The 25,481-nt window shown below is 38.8% G+C and overlaps 1 protein-coding gene and 1 long non-coding RNA gene across 2 annotated transcripts; both read right to left on the reverse strand.

Moving 5' to 3' along the window:
- Nucleotides 1–1,752: 1,752 nt before the first annotated feature.
- Nucleotides 1,753–20,091, reverse strand: LOC141646133 (uncharacterized). Its single transcript, XR_012545368.1, has 3 exons — nucleotides 19,576–20,091; nucleotides 18,327–18,390; nucleotides 1,753–2,511 (listed from the first exon to the last, which is right to left on the reverse strand). It is a non-coding gene; the product is annotated as an uncharacterized LOC141646133 (long non-coding RNA).
- Nucleotides 20,092–22,591: 2,500 nt separating this feature from the next.
- On the reverse strand, nucleotides 22,592–25,429 carry LOC141647710 (soluble inorganic pyrophosphatase 1-like). The gene is made up of 9 exons (XM_074456006.1): nucleotides 25,239–25,429; nucleotides 24,798–24,946; nucleotides 24,651–24,679; nucleotides 24,370–24,435; nucleotides 24,172–24,279; nucleotides 23,903–23,968; nucleotides 23,714–23,834; nucleotides 23,359–23,440; nucleotides 22,592–22,878 (listed from the first exon to the last, which is right to left on the reverse strand). Exons 2-9 carry the CDS (start codon nucleotides 24,934–24,936, stop codon nucleotides 22,836–22,838), a joined length of 654 nt encoding a protein of 217 aa, XP_074312107.1. The 5' UTR covers nucleotides 24,937–24,946; nucleotides 25,239–25,429; the 3' UTR covers nucleotides 22,592–22,835.
- Nucleotides 25,430–25,481: the final 52 nt, after the last annotated feature.

Consider the following 25,481-nt stretch of genomic DNA (forward strand, 5'->3'; position numbering starts at 1 on the left):
TCCAACTGCTGCAACCACCACGACCACGCCCATAAGAAGCTCCACTACTGAAACCTGATCCCGATGAGTAAGCCCTTGCCTGGTTATGATTACCCCTCTTGTAGCTAGACTAACCACCACCCTCACTCTTAGCCTTTCTCTTTTTTGGACCCCTCTCTTTGTTCTCTTTGGCCATCTCGACCAACCGCTCAGCTCGTCCTGCCCTCTCAAACACTTCCTTAACATCAGTAAGGACCCCAACCGGTAACTTCTCCATCATCTGATAGGTCAACCCCTTCTCAAACTGAAGTGCCAAGTTCTCCTGGCTCAGCCCCATGTCTTCAGCATATCTCGATTTCTCATTAAACTTGTGGTAATACTCAGCCACTGTCATATCCGAGGTCATTTTGAAAGAATCAAACTCCTCCCTCAACTTACTACGAACATGTTCCGGAACGAACTCCCTTCTCATCGCTCTCTTGAACTCAACCCATGGTATAGCAGACTGGCACTACTTCAGACAAAGGTCTAGGGCACTCTCTCTCACCTTGTCCCACCACTCACCTGCAGCATCTCTCAGGTAGAATGTAGCTTGTTCCACCTTAAAATCTTCGGGACAATGAACCACCCCCAAGATGTTCTCCATCTCCCTATGCCAATTGTCGAGCAAAATTAGCGCACCAGTACCCATATATTCTTTTGGGTTGAAGCGGGATATCGTATTGCTCATCTTGGCAAAGTCTACCCCGGCATCTTTGTCTTTCCCAAACCTCTTAAGGGCCTCGGTAAGCGCATTTTGGCAATCTCGTCCACACTTATCTCCTGAGCCCTAGCATACATGGCAGACCTCTTTGGCGGCATATCTTTGAGCTATAAGAGGAGAGATAAATGTAAACACATAGCCTACGGCTCAAAGCATATACGACCTGCACAGCACCTACTCGATCGAGTAACCACACCCACTCGATCGAGTAGAGGTCACTCGATCGAGTTGCCCACTTACTCGATCGAGTTCCCCAACTCCAGAACCTGACCAGAACTGACACAAAAACGCACTCGATCGAGTCACATACGTACTCGATCGAGTAGCCCTCACTCGATCGAGTACTCCTCTTTCTCGATCGAGTTGCACAAAATAGCAGCTACTACCCAACGTTGTCATATACCCACTCTATCGAGCTCAGCCCACTCGATCGAGTCCACCCTGCTCGATCGAGTTACCCCCACTCGATTGAGTCATGTTGACGTTTCTAACTACCCGCATGCCTTTAACTTTATAACTTTTCGTCAAAACTAAAACATGATATACAACATAACATCTTCTATGCACAGGTTACTAATATGGCCACATTATAAATCATTCATCATGAAACATGCTGGACCACAATCATATTATCATTAACACTTACCTTCACTTTTCTACCACATCCTCCATTCACCACACATCATCCATCCAACATATTCATATAAACATTAGTAAACACATAGCGATCTCATGACACCCCATAGTGTCCGGTTCAAAGTTGTAGGGCGAGTTCGCGACTTTAGGACGTCTCCCAAGTCTTTGCATTATCTCCTAACAACTCCTACTCGGGATTCATTTTAGTTTGACTCTCTAAGTTCATTAGATTCGTTAGTTATAGGTTCCAAAATCGTCTCTCTGATACCACCCATACACCAAGGTGCCATACCAAGACCACCTAATGCATGAGAGTGCTATCATCTCGGTTAACCGAGGCAATGAATATCAAATAGACCATAAAAGAAAATAAATAGTTTAAGTGAATACATCAAAAACCAAAGACTGTAAAGTATGATACAACTGTTCAAATTCCAAAACCAACTAAAGTAAATATAAAGTTCAATAACACAGCGGAAGACTTCTAATAGACTTGTGGTGACTCGTGCCCAACTAATCCCTCGCACATCTAAATCATATCTGCTCAATAACTTCTCACCATCCTTGAATGGATCACCACAGTTTATAAACCAATTAAACGGGGTCAGTTACTGATTACACAATATAAGACAATACAACAACAACAACAACAACAATACACCCAATTCCCCAACACCGTCACATCACCAATCACCTGACTAGCCTGAAGGTCTAGTCCTGCCAGATTACGGCCGCAACTAGTAATCCACACCGCCAGTGGAGGACCGCAGCCGTTCCCACCTAAGCCTCGCTCATCTTAACCGAGCGCAAATCCATGTTCCTTAATGTGCACATCCCCTCTTGTGGCGGGTTCCACAAGGGGCGAATCAAGGGCGTGAAGCCACTCCCGCAAGTGACTCCACTCAGCTGAGGGCGCACCTCGCGAACCACAGACAAACAACAACAACCAATTACAATATCAACAATACCAATTCAATTACGATATAGACAAATGCCATTAACCAACAATCAACAACCAATCAATCATCACATATTCATGTAAATAATAACTGAGTAGGAAACCCTACCTGGAAATGCAATCACCACAATCGACACAACAGCAGATCATAAACGCTCCTCTATGAAATCACCTCCTATCAACATACAATCATACAATCACCAACTAATACCAATAGTACTCCCCAAAACCCCCCAAATTACCCAATTAGGGTTTAACCAAAATTAACGAAACAACATAAAAACTGTACTAGGATCTTACCCACAATGCGACGGCCTCAACGATGTAAAGAACTCTGAAATCCGACGACTGAAGCCCTTGGATTTTATAACAATGTGAGAGAGGAAAGCTATGTAACTCTTATTTTCTCTTTGTGAAACTTAGAATAATGTAAAAAGTAAAAAGAAACTGGTAAAATATCTTTATATACCAATCTCGCGTTGCTATCAAAACCCGTCCAAAAACCCGTAAGACTCGACGCACTCGATCGAGTAAGTGAGATACACGATCGAGTGATCCCTACTAGATCGAGTACCCAACAGACAGAACACTGTCCAGAACGCCAAAACACACTTACTCGACAGAGTAAGCCCTACTCGATAGAGTACCACTACTACAAATATAGGCAATAACAACGCCTCATTAACAACGCATAATAACGCATTATATGTGTAGATACCCGTATCCGTCGATATTGGAATTTATAGAGAACCCGACAAACACCCGATGATGATAGGACACGTGTATTCATTAGTTGTCATTGTCATTTATTTGGGTTCGTTTTAAGATGTAGAATGAGCGTTGTCGACGGAGTATTTTAATTTAAATGATATTTAAATTAAAGCTTTTTTAAGGTGAATTCATTTTACTTTATTTTGAATTTATTTTCTCAAGTTTATTTTATTGAAAATAAAATAAATATTTGATTTGAAAAATCATTTTATGAGTATATTTGATTTGAAAAATCATTTATTTTAATGTGTTAATCGATTTGAAAAATCGATTTAAAAATCGAAAAAACTCGTTTTAAACACGCGTTTTGGAGCTCGACTATAGCTCGGTTTTTGAGCCCGTTTTCTTTACGAGTTGGCACGAATCTCGAGTACACTAACCAAGCTAGGCCTCTACCCATCCAACCCCAGTTCGAACCCCCTTATCCACGGCCCAAATCCCGTCCTAAACACTCCCCAACAGCCCGCATAACAAGCAGCCCCCCCCCTGTTTTGCGTGCTCAATCCCGAGCCCAAAACCCGCTCCAAACACCACCAAAACCCGTGCCCATTAACCCTAACCTATACCCTAGTATCCTACCCATATTAACTTAGCTTAACCACCAAGCAAACCCTCCATACAAACCCTAAAAAACCCCACGAATAGCTGATGGGCAGCAGCTATGCAAACCGAGCCCGACTGCTTGTTGCCCTACTTCTACCCTTCGAAACTCCTTATAAATACCCCCCCTTGACCATACATTCATTCCTCTAAGTTCTCGATATATACTACCATCACTTACAAGCTTTAAACTCCAGAAACAAACCCTAATTGCCTCTCAAGAACCCTCGACAAAACCGACTTACAAACTGAGAATCAGTTTGTGTGTCTTCTTTGAAACCGTTCGTTCAACCATCAAACCTCCATTAAAATTCGAGTTTCTTGTTCCTAATTGGCCACACAGCATCCATCTACACATTAGACAAAGATTTACGAGCCAAATTGCCCTTGAGAGTACACGAATTCCCTCGAAAAACAGAGTGTTATACACTCTGTTTTCGCGGCTTTTCCTGTCTGTCCAGTTCTGTTTGTGCTCGTTTTTCGTGCCCAATAACTCAAAACGAGCAGAGATTGATTTAAGATCTCTGTTCTCCTCTCTTTCTAGTTTTCAAAACATCTTTTAAATCGAATTTTCACAGTGAAACGAGAGAGAAATCGCAGTTTGAAAGTTGTTGTCCAGATTTACAAAAAACGTGTTGTTTGCTTTGTTCCTTCGTCGACGACGGCCTCTCGAGATAAAATCTACGATCGATTACGACCCAAGACGGTGTCAACGATACATGTAGGTTGAGGGTGCATCAAATCCTCCTCTTCTCCCTTTTATTTCGTTTTTTTATGCTTGTTTCTTATTGTTTCGTTTTATTTTGTTTATCGTTTGTTATCGTTAACTATGAAACTAGTTTAGTTTGAGTATGAGTTAAAGTACCACCACGAACACCCACGTTGACTTGAGATGGGAAAGAAATCTGCCATATCGGTCGGTCGTACACTCCGTCTCATTTACATATCCTCGTGTTCAAGGTAGGGCATTAATAAAACGATTTACAATTTCGTTCCTCGCTTTTGATCCCTCGTTTGTTTCGGCCAATTCGACCTACCCTAGGACCCGTTGCATGTTAGTTCGACCTCTGATTGTTAACATATGACTTATTTAGACGACGTTAGATCAATTTAATAACCTAATTAGACACGTTAGGTGGCTTCGACATAAGCATTAAAATCGATCAACAATTCTCTAATCTAATCGAATGCATCTCTCTTTTCACATGGTTTCTCGCTAGTATAAGAGTGCGTGATTAGCACCTTCTTATTAACACTCGATGAGTTAAATTAATTAGCGAACTTGACCTAATTCGACCCTTTAGGCCGTGTAGAGCACTCGGTTTTAGGCGAAGCTTTCTGACCTATTTTATCATCGTTTTCTAATGTGCATCCCGCATCGCTTTGCAAATCTATCTAACCTAGGAACTAGGGTGGACGTGGTTTTAGGCCGTGAGGGTGGCCGTGCCTCTTCTTGTTTCGTTTGTTTTATACCATTTGTTCTTTGTCGTTTCGTAGCTTGTAATTTATAGTTTGTTCATCGAGTTGTAACTTTCAAGTTTATTTTACTTTTATCGAGTCAAAACTTCTTCAAAAACCTTAGTCTTGTTTGGTTAGATGGTTGTGCCCCAATGCATGTAAGAGCGTAGTAAATCGCATGTTGTTTAAAGCAACATGGCCCGATTTATGCTAATGCATGCTTTGGTGTGTGACCCAATGTCTAATTCGATAAGATTAAGCGAAAGCACGCATTACGAGGAGTGACCCAAGGCCGTGAGTCATGTAAGCCGTGGGCCACCCCCCTTGTGCACGTTTCCCTAGGCCGAATTGGCCGTGTAATGTGTCATGTACGGTTTTATGTATAGCGTTGTATTTTAGATCGAGTTGTATCTTTAATTTATCGTTGCGTCGGCATGAAATGCCTGGGTTGTAATAGGATAGATCCCAACGGCTCCCCCATTCCCCCTAAGCCTTGTTTGCTTTGTTTTATATGTTGTTAGATCAATCAACCCACATGTTAAATCACAACTTTGACAAAGTTAGTTTAGTTGCATCTAAATCGACATAGAAACTTCACATGTTAGGGTTTTAAAAACGATGTTTGCATATCATATATCTTAGTAGCTATGACCTTGTTTGAAATCCGACACTTGACTTAGTAGAGGCCGTTATTGACGGGCGGGGTTAGGTGTCCTTATGGGCTTCCTAACACGTACCCTCACCCCTTACTCAAGATCTATGGTTTGTGGATCCGTCTAAATACCATTGGATTACGAGAGTCATTCTAATCGAGTGATATAGAGTACAAGTCTTTATCTTTAATCACTCGTAGTCGATTGGCTTTATGCTTTTCGATGAAAGGTGTAAAGTTGACTTGAACGGTTCCAAGTTCCCATAAAACTTGGTGACGACTCTAATTTGTCTTAATTCGATTCGAAAGAACCTCGAGTCGATAATGCCTAGTGTGGATCCCGCGGACGCAGTTCCCGAGGGCCTTGTCCACAGTTTGGCGACTCCGCTGGGGAAAAGAGGACTAGTTACACTTTGTTTCTAGGGTCTTTTCCTTCGAGGTGAAACTTGAAAAGAAAGTATTGGAAAGTAAAACATTACTCATAGTGCTACGATTCATGCATAAACCCTTAAGGACTTTCCCGGGCCGTCCCAGCGTTTCTTTGTGATGCGTGGGGGGCGACGTCCCACTATACCAGGAACTCGCACATTGCTTGCTTCCACTCCGCCTCGTCGTGGTTCTTGATGGTGGGGATGCTCTTCTAGGTACTCTACCTAAAGGCCCTTGCTCTATAAGACCCAAAAAGGATGGAGGTCATAGACCTTCTTGTAGAAGACTTGCCGAGACTTAGAGATGTCTAGGAGCATACATTCTTATAACATGAGAATGACAATGTGCGAAATGAATTTCCCGAGTCTTTTCAAAACTTTCCGTATCAATTTCAAAACCGAACTTTTGAACAACTTACTTTCAAAATAGCATGGTTTTAAAAACGCGGAATGCTGCCCAAGTAAGACTAGATTTTTCGGCCCAAAATAAGCTTTTATAGCCGGCATGCTGCCCATTTTAAATCTAATTTTCAAATCGATCATTCATTTTTTAAATTCAATCCAAAATATTTCTCGAACCTTAACCAAGCATGAAATGCGTCGAGTCGTGTCCGGGTCCGAGCCGTGTTTGGCTAGGCATGTTTCGTTCTAAGAGTCTAGAACACGACCTTGTTGGGTCACCCAAGCTCACCTCTTGGGCTTCGAGTCATGTGGGTCGACCAATTGGTCCAGGATAGTACACAGAAACGTCCGAGCTAGGCCATTTTAGGGCGTTTCACTTAAACCTATGGGCTATGTTAGTCCAATCACGGGTTTAGTCACACCGAGTCCAGTTTAGAATCGAGCTATGACAACTTGAGTCATGTCGTCTTGTCGAGTCTGAAATGAATCGAGGTCTAAATCCAACCGTGAGTCGAACCTTTTGGTTAATCAGTCTTAAGTCGAGTCTTGACTTGAGTCAAGTTGGTGTCGTGTCCTTAAGTGTGCAGGGGCTCTTACTTTTAAATATTGACTCGGTTCGGGGTTTTCTTGTAGAAAGACCGCCAAAAACCCGACATCAAGCAATGGAAGATGCTGTTAACAAACTCACTGAGGCCGTGAACCTCATGATGACCAGAATGGATGCAATCGAATCTAAGCTGGGTGAAGATTCCCCTTTATCTACCCCACCTCTGTCTGATCTGGAGAGACGGTTCAAGTTCATTGAGGACCGTCTGAAACTCTCCCAGGGGAAGAACATCCATTACGAAAATGCTAGGGCCTATGCCCCAGTTCAGGATAAGTTGCCCACGAACATGGTACTCACTGATATCCCAAATTTTAAGGGCACAGAAGATCCAGTCCACCATGTTAAGGCCTATAAGGGATACTTAGCACTGAAGGGAGTACCTGCTGACATGCTCTCTGAAATTTTCGATCAATCTCTGGATGAACACCCGAAGGCGTGGTTCTACAATCTGGACCTTAAGAACTTCCCCACTTTCGAAGATATTATGGTGGAGTTCTGCAAGCACTATGCTGATAATGTCGAGATTCAAACCAACATAAGAACATTGGAGGTGATGACACAGAAAGAAAAAGAAGGCATTACTGAATTCCTTGCAAGATGGCACGCTGAAAGCGTGAAATTAGCCAAGAAGCCTGATGAAGTTGAAATGGTAGATAAGTTCGTAAAGAATCTACGACCTGTTTACCGTAATGCTCTGAAATACCAGAATTTTGGCTCTTTCAAAGAATTGATAAGAATCGGGATAAAGGTAGAAGATGATGTCATAAGGGCAGAGGCTGAAAGGCCGAAAGGGTACCAAGGGGCCTCATCGTCTAAGGGCAAGGCCCCAGCAACGGCCCATATTGATGAAGCCATCAATCTCTTAGAAGGGCAATCGAAGAAGTCGCAGCGCCAAACACCTAGGGCATTCACCGATATCGGATGCACTTATACATACGCTCTCCAAAGGCTCATAGCCCAAGGAAAGCTGAAGCCTATTGGTCCAACTCCGGACCCTCCCGCTGATCAACAAGGTAAATGGTATAAACCAAATGCCTACTGTGCCTTTCATCAAGGGAAAGGCCATGATACTGAAAGGTGCTATCGACTGAAGCACGAAATTCAAGACATGATTGAGAACGGAACGCTCCCAATCCCAGCCATAAAACCTAATAACATCACCAATCCATTTGGCAATCACGCCAACTTTGTTTATGTCGAAGACAATGTCGATTATTCCCATCTTATCCGCCCATGTCACTTGAAAGAGGTGTTTATCGGGAAAATATTTTTGGATTGCTCTGAATTCTTACCAAACCCGAAGAATGAAATTCAAGTCGGGAGTCTTGCTCTAGAATGTACTCCTCTCGTTAACGAAGTTAATAAAAGACAGTTCGATTCACCAACCTTCATCATTGGCGTAGATCCTCAGAGGCCTACCTCGGGATGGAGGCAGACCATTGAAGGGATCAAGGACAAAAGCCGAGCATCTAAGTTGACAGCTGAACAAGGGAAAGCTCATGACCAGATTTGAAATTATGAGTCAGGATCTGTTTTCTTATCTTAGTCAAGTCGAGTCTAGAACTTTCTTTTCATGAATTTGAGTCGTTTGTTCCGCGATGACCTAGGGTGTGTCCTAGGAATCGTTCCTTCGAGTCTGTTAAGCATTTGTCGTTTCAATAAAAAGTTGCAGTTTCGTTTCTAAATATGTCTTGTTTTCAATCCTCATCATTTCGAAAGCATGATAAAATGCACAACACACTCAAAGGCATCCCTGGGGTAGAAATATGTCCTGTTTCAAAATGTAAGGTACACTAGGATTCCGTGTTTGATTCCTTTACCTATTCCATGTCTGGCGGTAGAAAACCTCCATCAGAACCAGTGCTTTTGACAAGCTTTTAGATGATTCTATGACGAACCCGGACTAGCTCCTTGTTTCCCCTATCGATGATGGAAGGCAAGCCTTTTCTCCAACAAAATCATCCCATCTCGAAGAGAGAAGATATCAACCCGTTCTAACAAGGAATTGTTAGTTCTTACCCAAATTAGTTGGCGAAGCCCAGTTTTCAAGATGTATCCATTTATGACTAAGAGAATGAATAGAAGATCATTTTCAAAGAGAGAAAAAAAAAAAGAGGAAAAAGAATGAAAAAACGAGAAAAAGAGAAAAATTGGAAAAATGAAAAAAAATGAAAAATGAAAAATGAAAAAAAGATGAGAGAAAAAGAAAAAAGAAAAAAAGATGTTGAAGTCATTGCAGAATGCTTTTGGTTGAATGTCGAAGTTACGGAAGCCGGAAGTCAAGTCAAGTACCCATACTTGAAGTTCAATGGGCGAAGCCCGAAAGCTTAATTAGTAACCTCTTTACCCTCTAAGTCCTTCCTGAGACAGTTACAAAGGGATAGTCGGGAATTTTGAGAATTATTCCGCTTGTGTTGCTACACCCAGCCTTTAGGGTCCAGACATGGAAATTTGAACCCACAACATTTTCCAACCCATTTGCACTCGGGTTTCATCAAACCCGAGACACCATTTCCAAACACATCAGAAGCCATAGCCCTTAGCCTTAGCACCACAAAACGAACCTTCAGAATGATGGTTTACCTTGCGAACCTTTTTTTTACCAAGCTCCACATCCCAAAGAATCACAACCTTTTGTACCAACCCTAGACACGGGATTTAACGGTACTTTACAGGCTAGAATGGGATATGACATGATATCTTAGGTGAAACCTTCGAGTGTGTACACACAATCAAAATGCCAATTTAATGCACCATGATCGAACTACGTCGGATTTGATTTCACTCCACGCGAATACGTAGGCAGTCCTTCTGAACAAGGGATTCAATCCACTCATCAACCAAGTTATCGTCTTGTCGGTTTATTACGGGTCTTAACCAAGTCCAAATGAAGCCGCCTTTGTTTGAGTCGGTCTTAGCACTCGATGTAGGCTAGGATAAGGATATAGGTTCAGATGAGTAGTGTCAAGTCTCGGAATGAGCTTTATCTAACGGTTTAGGCAAAGATGCTGAGTCATATAGATGTGGGTTTGTGTTGGGAACAGAAAATATGAAAAACCCGCTGAAAAGAAAGAAGGCGTGGAAGAAAAATAGTAAAAACCCGCTGAAAAGAAAGAAGGCGTAGAAGAAAAATAGTAAAAGCCCGCTGAAAAGAAAGAAGGCGGTGGCAAGAAATGATGAAACTCGCTGAAATGAAAGGAGGCGAGGAGAAGAGTGACAGAATGTTCCCAACAAGAGTGATGTGTGATGTCTAAGTGTTCTCATAAAATCAGCCTGTGTTTAGTGTCTGGGCGAAGCCAACGTTGTCGCTCCGTGAGTTTAATCCACGTTGTCGATGCCAAGTGATCTTGATTCCCATGTGCCCTCGGGAGCACGCCCATGCCATACGAAATCTTCGTCTCAAGTCCGACGACCTTGTGATTCCCGTTTGTCGTCTTTTGGCGTCAGAATGGACAATTTACATTTCTACCCCCAATAAGTCAATAATTGAATTAAAACCCGTGCACACTTGCGGTTTTATTTTCCTTTTTGTTTTACGGTAGCCGGCTACGCCCACGTTATTTACGGGTCATACAGAGTGTCTGAGTCGTATTTCCTGCTCACCCGTCAAGGTTCGATTTCAAAATGCCAAAGATTTGTAATTCCAAATTTCAAAAACTTTTTGCGAATTATGGGATAGATGATCCAAGTAGTGGTACATTTCAAGTCAAGGTTCAAATCTCAAAGTTCAAAATCAAATTTTGGGTCGACGACCCAACATCCAAATGATTCGTTTCAAATTCAAATTTCGGGTCGATGGCCCAACATCATAAGTGATGTCAAATTCAAAATTTGGGGCGATGGCCCAATTATTCAAAATCTTCAACAGGTTCAAATTTCGGGTCGATGACCCAGTCTTTCAAGTTCAATTTCAGGTCGATGACCCAGCATTCCAACACTTCAACTTCAAACCTCGGGTCGATGGCCCAACATTTCTAAGTGATGATAAATTCGAAATTCGGGTCGATGACCCAATTATTCAAAGTTTTCAAAATTCAATTTTCGGGTCGATGACCCAATCTTTCAAACGATCCAATTTTAAGATCGATGATCCAAATGTGCTTATGTGATGATTATTTACTCGTCCGTTTTTTGTGTTTCAAGTATAGCAGGATATGCTTCAACTGGGGGCTCTAAACTCTTCGACTTTAGAGCCATCACAAACTGGGGGCTCTGAAGCCGTTGGCTTCAGAGACCATTATCAAGATGTAAAGGATGGCATCCGCCAAGAATTCAATTCAATACAAGAGTATGAAATGGAAGAATTCCTTAGCTGAAAGCAAATGATGAAAGCGGCGGCAACCTCCTTGGAAAGTCCCGTCCCATTTGGGCACCTGCCAGCAGATGATAAGCTTTGGGCAAATGTCAACAGATGATGAATTTTGGACAAATGCCAGCAGATGATAAACTTTGGGCATGTGTCAGCAGTTGCCGAACTACGACGCGGGTTTGATTCCGTCAGAAACGGATACGTAGGCGCCTAAGAATAAGGCTCAATCCACCATATATGCAATTTATGGGTCGACGACCAATGATGACAATTTGACGCAACAGAAGCAAGAGTTAATCCCCGACGAAGTTTCAGGTATGATCTCTTCTTATGGCTGGCGAGCTTATATACGCAAGTCTAATGGACTATAAACGACCCCGAAGAATCCTCAAGGTCGAGAGGGACCTGGGGTATACTTTGACTTTCGCCTTGTCCAAGCCTCAGTCAAAGTGGGGGCTCTGTAGATACCTGTATCCGTCGATATTGGAATTTATAGAGAACCCGACAAACACCCGATGATGATAGGACACGTGTATTCATTAGTTGTCATTGTCATTTATTTGGGTTCGTTTTACGATGTAGAATGAGCGTTGTCGACGGAGTATTTTAATTTAAATGATATTTAAATTAAAGCTTTTTTAAGGTGAATTCATTTTACTTTATTTTGAATTTATTTTCTCAAGTTTATTTTATTGAAAATAAACTAAATATTTGATTTGAAAAATTATTTTATGAGTATATTTGATTTGAAAAATCATTTATTTTAATGTGTTAATCGATTTGAAAAATCGAAAAAACTCGTTTTAAACACGCGTTTTGGAGCTCGACTATAGCTCGGTTTTTGAGCCCGTTTTCTTTACGAGTTGGCACGAATCTCGAGTACACTAACCAAGCTATGCCTCTACCCATCCAACCCCAGTTCGAACCCTCTTATCCACGGCCCAAATCCCGTCCTAAACACTCCCCAACAGCCCGCATAACAAGCAGCCCCCCCCCCCTGTTTTGCGTGCTCAATCCCGAGCCCAAAACCCGCTCCAAACACCACCAAAACCCGTGCCCATTAACCCTAACCCATACCCTAGTATCCTACCCATATTACCTTAGCTTAACCACCAAGCAAACCCCCCATACAGACCCTAAAAAACCCCACGAATAGCTGATGGGCAGCAGCTATGCAAACCGAGCCCGACTGCTTGTTGCCCTACTTCTACCCTTCGAAACTCCTTATAAATACCCCCCCTTGACCATACATTCATTCCTCTAAGTTCTCGATATATACTACCATCACTTACAAGCTTTAAACTCCAGAAACAAACCCTAATTGCCTCTCAAGAACCCTCGACAAAACCGACTTACAAACTGAGAATCAGTTTGTGTGTCTTCTTTGAAACCGTTCGTTCAACCATCAAACCTCCATTAAAATTCGAGTTTATTTTTCCTAATTAACCACACAACATCCATCTACACATTAGACAAAGATTTACGAGCCAAATTGCCCTTGAGAGTACACGAATTCCCTCGAAAAACAGAGTGTTATACACTCTGTTTTCGCGGCTTTTCCTGTCTGTCCAGTTCTGTTTGTGCTCGTTTTTCGTGCCCAATAACTCAAAACAAGCAGGGATTGCTTTAAGATCTCTGTTCTCCTCTCTTTCTAGTTTTCAAAACATCTTTTAAATCGAATTTTAACAGTGAAACGAGAGAGAAATCGCAGTTTGAAAGTTGCTGTCCAGATATACAAAAAACGTGTTGTTTGCTTTGTTCCTTCGTCGACGACGGCCTCTCGAGATAAAATCTACGATCGATTACGACCCAAGACGGTGTCAATGATACATGTAGGTTGAGGGTGCATCAAATCCTCCTCTTCTCCCTTTTATTTCGTTTTTTTATGCTTGTTTCTTATTGTTTCGTTTTATTTTGTTTATCGTTTGTTATCGTTAACTATGAAACTAGTTTAGTCCGAGTATGAGTTAAAGTACCACCACGAACACCCGCGTTGACTTGAGATGGGAAAGAAATCCGCCACATCGGTCGGTCGTACACCCCGTCTCATTTACATATCCTCGTGTTCAAGGTAGGGCATTAATAAAACGATTTACAATTTCGTTCCTCGCTTTTGATCCCTCGTTTGTTTCGGCCAATTCGACCTACCCTAGGATCCGTTGCATGTTAGTTCGACCTTTGATTGTTAACATATGACTTATTTAGACGACGTTAGATCAATTTAATAACCTAATTAGACACGTTAGGTGGCTTCGACATAAGCATTAAAATCGATCAACAATTCTCTAATCTAATCGAATGCATCTCTCTTTTCACATGGTTTCTCGCTAGTATAAGAGTGCGTGATTAGCACCTTCTTATTAACACTCGATGAGTTAAATTAATTAGCGAACTTGACCTAATTCGACCCTTTAGGCCGTGTAGAGCACTCGGTTTTAGGCGAAGCTTTCTGACCTATTTTATCATCGTTTTCTAATGTGCATCCCGCATCGCTTTGCAAATCTATCTAACCTAGGAACTAGGGTGGACGTGGTTTTAGGCCGTGAGGGTGGCCGTGCCTCTTCTTGTTTCGTTTGTTTTATACCATTTGTTCTTTGTCGTTTCGTAGCTTGTAATTTATAGTTTGTTCATCGAGTTGTAACTTTCAAGTTTGTTTTACTTTTATCGAGTCAAAACTTCTTCAAAAACCTTAGTCTTGTTTGGTTAGATGGTTGTGCCCCAATGCATGTAAGAGCGTAGTAAATCGCATGTTGTTTAAAGCAACATGGCCCGATTTATGCTAATGCATGCTTTGGTGTGTGACCCAATGTCTAATTCGATAAGATTAAGCGAAAGCACGCATTACGAGGAGTGACCCAAAGCCGTGAGTCATGTAAGCCGTGGGCCACCCCCCTTGTGCACGTTTCCCTAGGCCGAATTGGCCGTGTAATGTGTCATGTACGGTTTTGTGTATAGCATTGTATTTTAGATCGAGTTGTATCTTTAATTTATCGTTGCGTCGGCGTGAAATGCCTGGGTTGTAATAGGATAGATCCCAACGGCTCCCCCATTCCCCCTAAGCCTTGTTTGCTTTGTTTTATATGTTGTTAGATCAATCAACCCACATGCTAAATCACAACTTTGACAAAGTTAGTTTAGTTGCATCTAAATCGACATAGAAACTTCACATGTTAGGGTTTTAAAAACGATGTTTGCATATCATATATCGTAGTAGCTATGACCTTGTTTGAAATCCGACACTTGACTTAGTAGAGGCCGTTATTAACGGGCGGGGTTAGGTGTCCTTATGGGCTTCCTAACACGTACCCTCACCCCTTACTCAAGATCTATGGTTTGTGGATCCGTCTAAATACCATTGGATTACGAGAGTCATTCTAATCGAGTGATATAGGGTACAAGTCTTTATCTTTAATCACTCGTAGTCGATTGGCTTTATGCTTTTCGATGAAAGGTGTAAAGTTGACTTGAACGGTTCCAAGTTCCCATAAAACTTGGTGGCGACTCTAATTTGTCTTAATTCGATTCGAAAGAACCTCGAGTCGATAATGCCTAGTGTGGATCCCGCGGACGCAGTTCCCGAGGGCCTTGTCCACAATATGTAATACCGTTGTTAATCAGGTTAGTATATTTTGGCACAATTCTATGAAAAGTAATAACAACGGTTATTTCTTTAAAACCGTTGTTACTAGTAATCACAACGGGTTTCATTTTAGAACCGTTGTTAATAGTTGAAAAGTTATAACAACGGTTATTTATTTAAAACCCTTGTTATTACTTTTAACAACGGTTTTTTTTTGCATATAACCGTTGTTATTACTTTTAACAACGGTTTTTTACATATAACCGTTGTTATTACTTTTAACAACGGTTTTTTTACATATAACCGTTGTTATTACCTTCGCACCAAAATATTTTCATTGTGGGACAAACCGGATCCCTTATGTTTCTTTCCCTTTCTATTCTTTATTTATCTTCAACCTTCGCATCTTCATCTCTCTCACACTCAAAAACAAAACCTCTCACACAATACTCACTCAAAACCCACCAAATCACCCCCAAAACACTCAAAAATTCTCCCTAACTCAATTTACATACTTATAACCCATTTTTCAACCTTCAAAACTACCAAAATCACGCAAAATCGACTTTTAGAAACCTAGGGTTTTAAAAATACGAGAGCAAGAAATTGATTTTTTGGTTTGATTTTCGCCTTATTACTTCGATTGTTAGGTATGAAATACTAACCTACTCGATTTATTTGTCAACACAAAATCTTAATAATTGCACATCTATTTTATTTCCCATTTTACTATTGTTTGACTAACCCTTCTTTATCTCACCATCGACATCACTCTCCCCTTTATCAATTATTCATTTTACACTATCAATTACCCTATTAAATTTTAGGGTTTTGTTTGATTTCATAAGGATCTCATCTTTCAGAGTATCCATGAAGGGATTCAGATCTAGAGGTATTCTTTCTAACCGTAATTGCTTCGCCTATTTTGATTTTAAAATCTCTGGTGCCTTGTTGAATTTTAGGTTTCGTTTGATATTTGTACTTTTTTTACCGTCTCGCATTATTCTTATACTTGAAAATTTTTACATTGTAGTCTTGAAGTCTTAGAGGTAGTATGCTAATATGCTCAGCTGATTTAGAAGGTCAAACATGGTGGAAATTTGTACATTGTAATCTTTTACCGTCTTTCTTGTCAGGTAATCTCGCTCAATATATGGGCTTCTTATTTAATGATCATATTGTTTGGTGGACATGACGCTTCTTTGTATACTATTGTTCGATTATAGATGATTAATTTCAGAGGTGCGTGAAATGGTATGTATTCCTTCCTTTTCACGAAGATACTAACCTGTGACCTCTTCATTTTCCCCATTTCAGCGGTATTACCTAGCATTGGCCTGGGATTGTAATATATGCTCTTATTCAGGTTAACATCTTAAATTGACCTCTTCTTTAGAGAAATTGATCCTGCAGGTAGTAATCACTGCTGCCGGAGCAACTCTAACTGGCAAAGCAGAACGAAAGCCACTTCGTTTGGTAATTATCACTACTTTTTTTCACTAAAAATTATCTTGTTCATATATAGTTTACATATAGTGCAAAGTTTTTAATTGCTAAGCATTCGCAAGACTCAGAATATTTTGTCTTTGGAATGTTATAGAACTGTTTAATTTATTTGCGGCATATCAACAAGTCTTTCAACTATAACTAATTTGACTCGGTAATTTAGTCCACCCACAATATTCATTATGGTTTGAATCTTCTTCCAAATTTTATGAAGTTAAGATGGATCAATGTTGTTTGTGTTACTTCAGTTTTAAGTGTTTGAGTTCACGACTTTTAGTTTTATGGCTAAAGATGCAATATATGCTCATTTTTGGCTAAACTTGTGAAATTTCTATGTTGTGCTACCTCACTTTCTTCTTTTTGATTTCTCCTTCATTTTTAATTTCTGCTTTATTCCTTTATTTTGCTAGTAAACATTCATTTTATGCTGTTTGTAGGTTAGACTTTTGGTGATTTTCATATATTTTTTCCTCAGGCGTCTTCCTCCTTTGTTTTTCCTCAACTTATTGCTTCCATCCACTTCTCATATCTACGTAGGTTTCCCTTTTTTATTTGCATCATCTTAACTTAAATGTATCATTGCAGATTTAAATTTGAGAGTGTCAATTGAGGAGATGAGGAATGTTAATGAGGTGTAGGCTTACCAACTATTTAGGGAATACGTAATATTGAATAGTCTATTCACTAAGATGTTATTGTTTTGTTGGATGTGATGCGAGATTGATGTAAGTTTGTTGGAGTTGTATTGTTGAATATTTTATTCGCTAAAATGTGCATGCGTAGTAGTGGAGTCGTAACTCTCGGATTTAAATGGATGTTTGAATTGTGGTATTAATATTTTGAGAAAATCGTTGTGCTAGTGCATAAAACTTTGCAGGTGTTTAATTTTGGGTTAATCAATTTAAAGTGAGCTTTTGTTGTATGTTGATACTGCTGCTGTTGTTGATACAGGGTTTTTAATGCACTAATTTTGTAAATTTTTAAAAAAAAAAAACATCAATAACAACGGTTATATGCCAAAAAACCGTTGTTAATAGTCAATTTTAACAACGGTTTTTCTAACATATAACCGTTGTTATTACTTTTAACAACGGTTTTTTTAAATATAACCCTTGTTAAAAGTCTTCACAATTTTGGTGGGAAAGATACAACAACGGTTTTTTATATTATAACCGTTGTTATATCTTTCCCACCAAAATTTTGTCAAACTTTCCACAACGACTTACTCGCAACAACAGCGGCTTTTAACCGTTGTGAATAATTTCCACAACGGTTTTAGTAAAACCTAACCGTTGTAAATACCTGTTACAACGGCCGCTTTAACAACGTCCGCTTTTTGTTTTAACAACGGTTTTTACCCGTTGTTATAGCCTGTATCTCTAGTAGTGTACCCAACAGCACATAAAACCATAGTATTACATTGTGCCTCTTTCTCATATATCATGAATGTCAATCATACCACATACACATGTATACCAACAACCACATGTTATAATGCAAATCCAATGACATTATGAAACCAACACTAATGACTCATTATCATGTTATGAAGAAATCCCAACAATACTATGAGACTAACAACAATTATCCACAACAATCATGTCATAATGCAATAACAACACAATAATGACACATACAACCATTTACACTTATTGAAACCGAGTAGAATTAACGTACCTTTTAGCATATTCCATAAGCCACTCGAAACCACCAAGTATCCGTCTCATAAAATCGTCTCATCCTACATAATTACATAATAACTATCACAAAGCATTCTACAACAACTAATAATACTAATTAACCCTTAATTATCCACTTAGTTACTTATATTACCCATAATACTAATTACTAGTACTAATTAACATTATCCATGAAAACCCCAAAATTATAGGCAGAGGCGGATCTTAGTTATCAAGCACAGGGGCCACGCCCCCCTTGGACTTTGGGCTGAGCTTGTAATTTCAGTAGTAAAGTTGGTAAATGGCTATTGATCCTCCGCCTGGCCCCCCTTGATTTTTAGTTGTATGTCAAAGCCTACCAAACTACTCAGTTAAACAATCTTTATTGAATTATTATTTATTTTTCCTACCAGTATTATTTAATAATGTATGGGAAATAGAGTAGGTTCCTTCTACCTCTTATTAATGTATGTAGCTAGATTTAATGGTACAATATGTGATTCTTACTTCGAGTAACTTTAAGCTACTACACTATCTTACGAAAATTTTTAATATACAACTATTCCTTCCGTTTCGTATTGCAAATTATATGAGAAAAAAATACAGAGTAGAAATGTTGTTAGTAAAAAAAAATTATGTATTAATTCCTCCGTCTTAGTCAATAGTTTACACTTACTTTATTTTTCCCTCACAAAATAAAAAAAGTGTAAATTATTCAATGAGATTGAGGGAATACATGTTATCTATTTGTAGTTTCCAAAACATTAATACTCGAGCAAATCAAAGTATTTTAGCTACAGTTTCCGTATTGTATAGCAGCTCCTATTTCTTTATAAAGAAATAATTAAAGTCTTTTTACTACTACCCCTATCCTAGTGAATAGTTTACACTTATTTTATTTTGTGATGGGAAATAAATCAGATATAAATAATTGGCTGGGACGGAGGGTGTATGGTTTATAAATGGTATCTCGAAAAAATTCTCTCTTTCAAAAAATTGAAGTCTTTTAGTTACTCCCTCCGTAAAATTAAGTCATGTGGAGTACTTATTACTTACTCGTATTAATTATTTTTGATATATGGCATTTCGAGTCAGACTTTTGTTTGTTAATTTTGATGATTATTCGAATTATGTAAATACTACTTAATTTTTTGCGGTCCTCGTGAAATTTTTCTCAAGATCCGCCACTGATTATAGGGTTTGGGGCCAACATAAAAATGAAAGGAAAAGGGTGAGTGATAACTTACTAGTGGAAAGGAATGAGAAAGATTCAAGCTTGGTGAACAATTCCTCCAAATCTAGGTTGGTCTTCTTGCTAGTGTGTATGGAGAAGGTTCTAGAGATATTTGAGAGGGTTTTAGAGAGTAGAGGATAAGGTAGGAGTGAAATAAGGGAGAGGAAATCTAAAAAATGATGTTTAAAGATGATAAGGCCACCTACCACTCTTCATGCGTAATAAGAGATAGCGACATGTCACTCAGTCGAGTGAACCATCCACTTGGTCGAGTGGCACACAACAAGAGCTCTGGGTTGCTGCCCAGAGGGCACTCGATCGAGTAGCTAAACTAGGTTTAGTGCTCAGCTACAGAAATCCAGATTATTATATAAACAAATGACACAAGAGATTTGATGACGCAAAAACCCAATGTAGGAAATAACTGCGGGGCGGAATCCCATCAATATGTTCACTAACAATGAATTTGGAATCATGAGTACAAGAGGGAGACTACGGGTATTTGCTAGTGATGATTGAAGTAGATTAAGGTTTTTGTGTTGACTGTCAATGAATATCTATCCATGCCCCCATCGCCTTATATAGCTCAAAACCATACTAGAGTTTCCTTGTCTTACACGCCAAGTTAGAGTCTGTCGCCTCTTCCTTAATGGGCTTTTATCTGCTCCCGAGCTGACTTTAACACCTAAACCTCAAATCACCAATTTTCATCATCTAGATTCTAGACACAATCTTTTACACAACAAACTATTGACCAACAAATTCTAACGCTTATCAACAAAATCGAAAACAGAAATTGGGCAAAGTGTACGATCAACAATGATTAATTTACACCTATTGTCGCATGTGAATTGTCGTCATTTATGATTAAAAATTTAAAAGTTGTGTAATTGGGTTATTAAGTTTTGAGATAAACAAGAGATGAGATGGAAATATACAATTGGAAAGTCGAGAGATAGATAAAGGGTATAATTGGAAAGTCAAAGTCCTATTTTGGGCGATTTTAATAAAACACGGGCGATAAAAAGCAGCTCCCGAAATAAAATATGGATGACAAATCTCAAAGTCTGCGTAATTGAAACTATAACCACATGCAAAGCCTATAACAATTAGTATAATTTGCGTTTTTCTTTAGATTGGTATCAAATGAACAGTTTACAGTGAATGCAATATATGAACACAAAATCCTGATGTATGAATTAGTTCTGATGACACAAAATCTTGCACTCTTGCACTTTGTATTTTCCATGTTCATGTCCAGAATAAGTCAAAAAAAAGTGGAGGCCCGGTGCAAAATGAATAATGAGGTCTCTAATTTACAAAATGAAAAAATATTTTATATAAAATATTAATACAAACTTCAAATTATTTGAAAACGATTTTCGTATAGTTTTTCTTGAGGCAAATTCCTATATCAAACTCTCAAAACCGATAAAAGAAAGTCTTCTGATCTCTGAGACTCTTTGTCCTTCCTTCAATACTGTAAATGCATTAAATCTTAAAACAATATTGAAAATTCATACAGCAAATAAACAATTAACGAAACGAAATTCTAATTGTGTTATGGAACTTATAAAATCAAATTAAAACCATGAATACAATATAGAAAAATATGAAACTCATATAAATAAATTAAGAAGAAATATTACATATTTCGATCTCTTTGAAACACAAGTGTAAATCTTGGTTTGTAGACGATTGAACTCAATGAAGCTGATTGTAAGGGGTTGTTTGGTTGACAATGGGAAGATGAAGTTTCCCATGAAATAAAATTCATATGATTTTGCAATTCATGTGAATTGCAAAAAAGTTGTTTGGTTCGGATATGGGAACTCAATTCATGTGGGAAGTTCCACTTACCAAGGGGGGTTAGGTAAGTGACTTAATACATTATGTAGGAATTGGAGTTCCATAGGAACTACAACTTCCCATGAATTGGGTAACCAAACAAGACCTCATTTTTGCACTTCCTAGGAACTTCCAATTCACATAAATTTGGAAGGCAACCAAACAACCCCTAATTGCAAAGCTTTTATTCTAATCCTTCTATTTGTAAATTTGCAATGATTTGTGGGGAATTAATTTGTGATAACTATATTTAAAGATTACAAAGAAAACGTTAGAGAAGTTTTTGGGGAGATTAAAGAGCAAATTTAATTTTTTTTGGAAAGGAAATCAATTATTTAGGGAAGGAGATTAATTTGGGGAAGAAGATTGTTAAGGCTTGGAATTTGGAATAGTAGTTGACCGTGCTTTCTCTGCTTCATTGCTTTAATTTTGTTTTAAAATTTTAATCATATGGGTTTTCCAAGATTTGTGCCCCGAAATTTTGAGACCCAATGCTAATGCACATAGAGCACCATGAGTTAGACGGGTCTGGTCCAGAAAAAGAACTCATTCATACCTTACAACCTATATCTTTGATCGGCACGAGGATTATTTAACTGAGTTGCTAGGGTATAATTGTACAAACCCATGTCCCACATCGGTAATGTAAGGTAAAATATCATTTTTATAAGTGTCCGACGAATATAATAGTACGAGGCCTTTTGGGAAGGAGCTCAGGAACAAATCCGTGAGTACTCGGCTCAAAGCGGACAATACCGCATTATTATGGACAATAAACACAAGCGCAACAGGGACCCAACATAAGATATTCACGATTCCGCACAACATGAATGATCCCGCTTAGTGTGTACTTGACGAAAACTATCTTTAGGACACACCAATATCATTTGATAATGGGTATTGTAGGGTGTCGATATTGTAAATCAAATTTTTACAAAAATATCCGCCTTTTTTGTCTACATTTAAGTGGGGAAATCAACTTAAGATAAGAAGGTGCTAGTATATGAGTTTGAGTATCTATTTCACGAATCTTGGAAACAAACAGAGGAAACGTCAAGGTTAAATAAATACACAGTTTCCATTTGAAGGATTGTTTCTTGTGCAGTGAAGGACTGACTCTGTATCTATGTTTTCCGATAAAAGAGTCGACAGGTCGACGAAATTAGACAAATAACAAGAAATTTCGAATCATAATATCATATATTCCAGTAAGAGGAAATTTAGTACACTCGTACAGTACTCATTTCAAAAGAAAACATTTTAGTATAACACACTTGACAGACTTTGGAGGGCTCATAGATACAATTGAGCTTGTAAGATTTGATTGATGTTTATCAATTTCAAAAAAGAATACTTCACAAAAGGATCTTCACGGTATAACAATCCAATGATCAAGAAATTTATGATGCAGCCGATGAACAAGCACTACCGCCTCAGGGTCTCGACAATGTAGTTCGCATAGAGATCCCTTCACCCAAAGTAAACAATAAGAAGAGGGTCAGGTTTAAGTTAACAAGCAAAATCAAACATGAATGCCTTCATATTTAAAGCATCATTTTCTCAGTGAACCTTCCCTTTAATGTCTACTGACTGACTACGCAACGCCTTAGAGTTAAGAGAAGCCATCATTTAATAATCCAAATTTTATGGATGATCGGACAGCTTCATTTCCTATTTTTTGATGGATTCATATTATAATTGACGGCTTCTGCGCATTTATATTTTTCCTACATGAAATGGACATTTCCAAATGATGATTCAGGTTAGCTAACTCAGATCGTAATGACTGACCGACTAAGCTTAAGACCCTCTTGCATTAGATACTGTGCAATAAAGCCTTCCATGTTTGATAAAATTATAGATGACCACATTAATCATTTATTATATTGCATATGGTATATAACAATGTAGATTGACATTGCATGTTGGATGAGGAGTCAGTACATACATGGAATGCTGGACTGCTTGATGTGCAGCAGAAGCAGGCAGAAACTCATCAACAGCAACTTCCTTGTTCTCATTTTTCTTATCTGAGAAAATTGTCAAGGAGAAGACATGTGGTCTGTATCGACTATGAACTTGTATTTAACAGGCTAGACAACGCAGCACCTTTGAAGGGTCAAACTCTCATATATCGTGACTTATTCGTGAGTGTAAACATCATGTGGCCTTCAAAGTTACTAAATAAGGACTATATAAAGGCATGAAAAAGTACTACAGAAGAGAAGAGAGGGAGTTCATGGTTCAACTTAATGACGGATAAGTTAATGAATTTCAAAAAGGTAAACAAAATGAAAGGATACAATCTTCAAAGAAACGGCGAATCTCAGCCAAACGATGGGGAGGTAGCTCCTTGATGTCATTGTAATGTCGGTACTCAGGATCATCAGCACAAACAGCAATTATCTTATCATCTTTCTCCCCCTGAACAAAGGAATTAGAATCCTGTGCTACAGAATTTATACTTGGTAAATGGAATTACATTTAGGTACCTGATCAATCATAGGCATCAATCCTATAGCTTTAGCGCGCAAGAAGCATCCTGGAAGAACAGGCTCCTGCAAGTTTTACACTATCAAATCACATAATTCAAAAAATTCACCTCAACATGAATCATTAAGGAAGAAGGGTTTTCTATCAATAAGTAGAAATCAATCAACAGTTTCTTAATCTACAAATTAAACTAAAATAATTCGTCAAAGAACTGGAAGAAGCATGAAAATCATGTGCATAAAGTTTTCATATGGACAACTAAGAGTACCTGCATGATAACCAAGACATCTATGGGGTCATTGTCTTCACACAGAGTTCGAGGAATGAATCCATAGTTGTGGGGATAAACAACTGATGAATAGAGGATGCGATCAACCTGGATAAAGAAAACATGATTATCCAAACAAATCAAACAACAGCAAAGATGAGATTCAAAAGAAAGGCAAATTATTGCTGTCTATTATACCTTAATTAGACCGGTCTTTTTGTCAAGTTCGTATTTCACCTTACTTCCCCTTGCTATCTCAATCACCTGCATGACAAACATAAATTCAAAGAAAATCTCGAGGACTTGTCATGTGTACATCAAGGTTTACACTTTGATTTATTTTTACTCAAGTAATCTTTCTATCTAGTTAAAAAGCGCACAAAAAGTAAATGTAAAGAATTCGTTGAGACGGAAGAAGTAATATATACAAGAAATAATATCACATCAGAAAATAATGGTAGAAAGGTTGGAATACTTACACAATTGAAGACGACAGGAGCTCCAGGACCTACATTATAACAAACACCATAACAAAAAGGTACAAACTAAGGTAAAGAACACATAACACAAACGTAACCGGAAATCAATGATCACAAAGATGAAATGATGAAAGAGGGAGTCAGTACCTATCTCAAGGTCATGCCAAGGGTGTGCAGCAACTGATCTTCGAGTCATCGATGATACAATTCTTTCATTAAGGCGTGGAAGTTTTGAGCCATTCGAGTTCTTAACATCTTCTTTCTGTGACTCAATTGCAGGAACCATCTTTGCCTACCTGTAAACAGAGCAATCACTAAGTTTTTGCAGGATAAAACAAAACCCCAAATATTCAACCATATACAATTCTACGCATAAATTAAAAACAGCTAGCCCCCCTTAACTCCACTGCACTGCATACAAGGCTAATAATAAAAGCAAATACTAGACGGATACGCTTATATAACCAATGTAAAAACAAGACGCAATTAACGATAACATTGGACGCAAATGTTACAGCTTACAACTGTGGGTGTTACAGTTACACATGGAACAAAAACCGAAAACAAAATAAAGAGGATGGAAATTACCTGGATCTTGTTGAATTGAAAACGCAAAAGAGAGAGAGAGAGACTTAGATCTCGGAGGTTGGAAGATGGTGTAATCTCAAAGCTTAAGAAGAAGAAGTAAAGAGAAATAAAGAAGAAGAAAAAAGAGAGAAATTAAATGACTGGCAATTGAAGCAAAGAAGAGAGAGAAGTGTATGACAAATGGAATGTGCGTTTCTGTTGTTGCACCACTCCCATTTTAAAGGGAGCCAAACCCAATTTTTT

This window comes from Silene latifolia, chromosome 3, assembly GCF_048544455.1.
Source record: "Silene latifolia isolate original U9 population chromosome 3, ASM4854445v1, whole genome shotgun sequence".
Taxonomy (NCBI): domain Eukaryota; kingdom Viridiplantae; phylum Streptophyta; class Magnoliopsida; order Caryophyllales; family Caryophyllaceae; genus Silene; species Silene latifolia.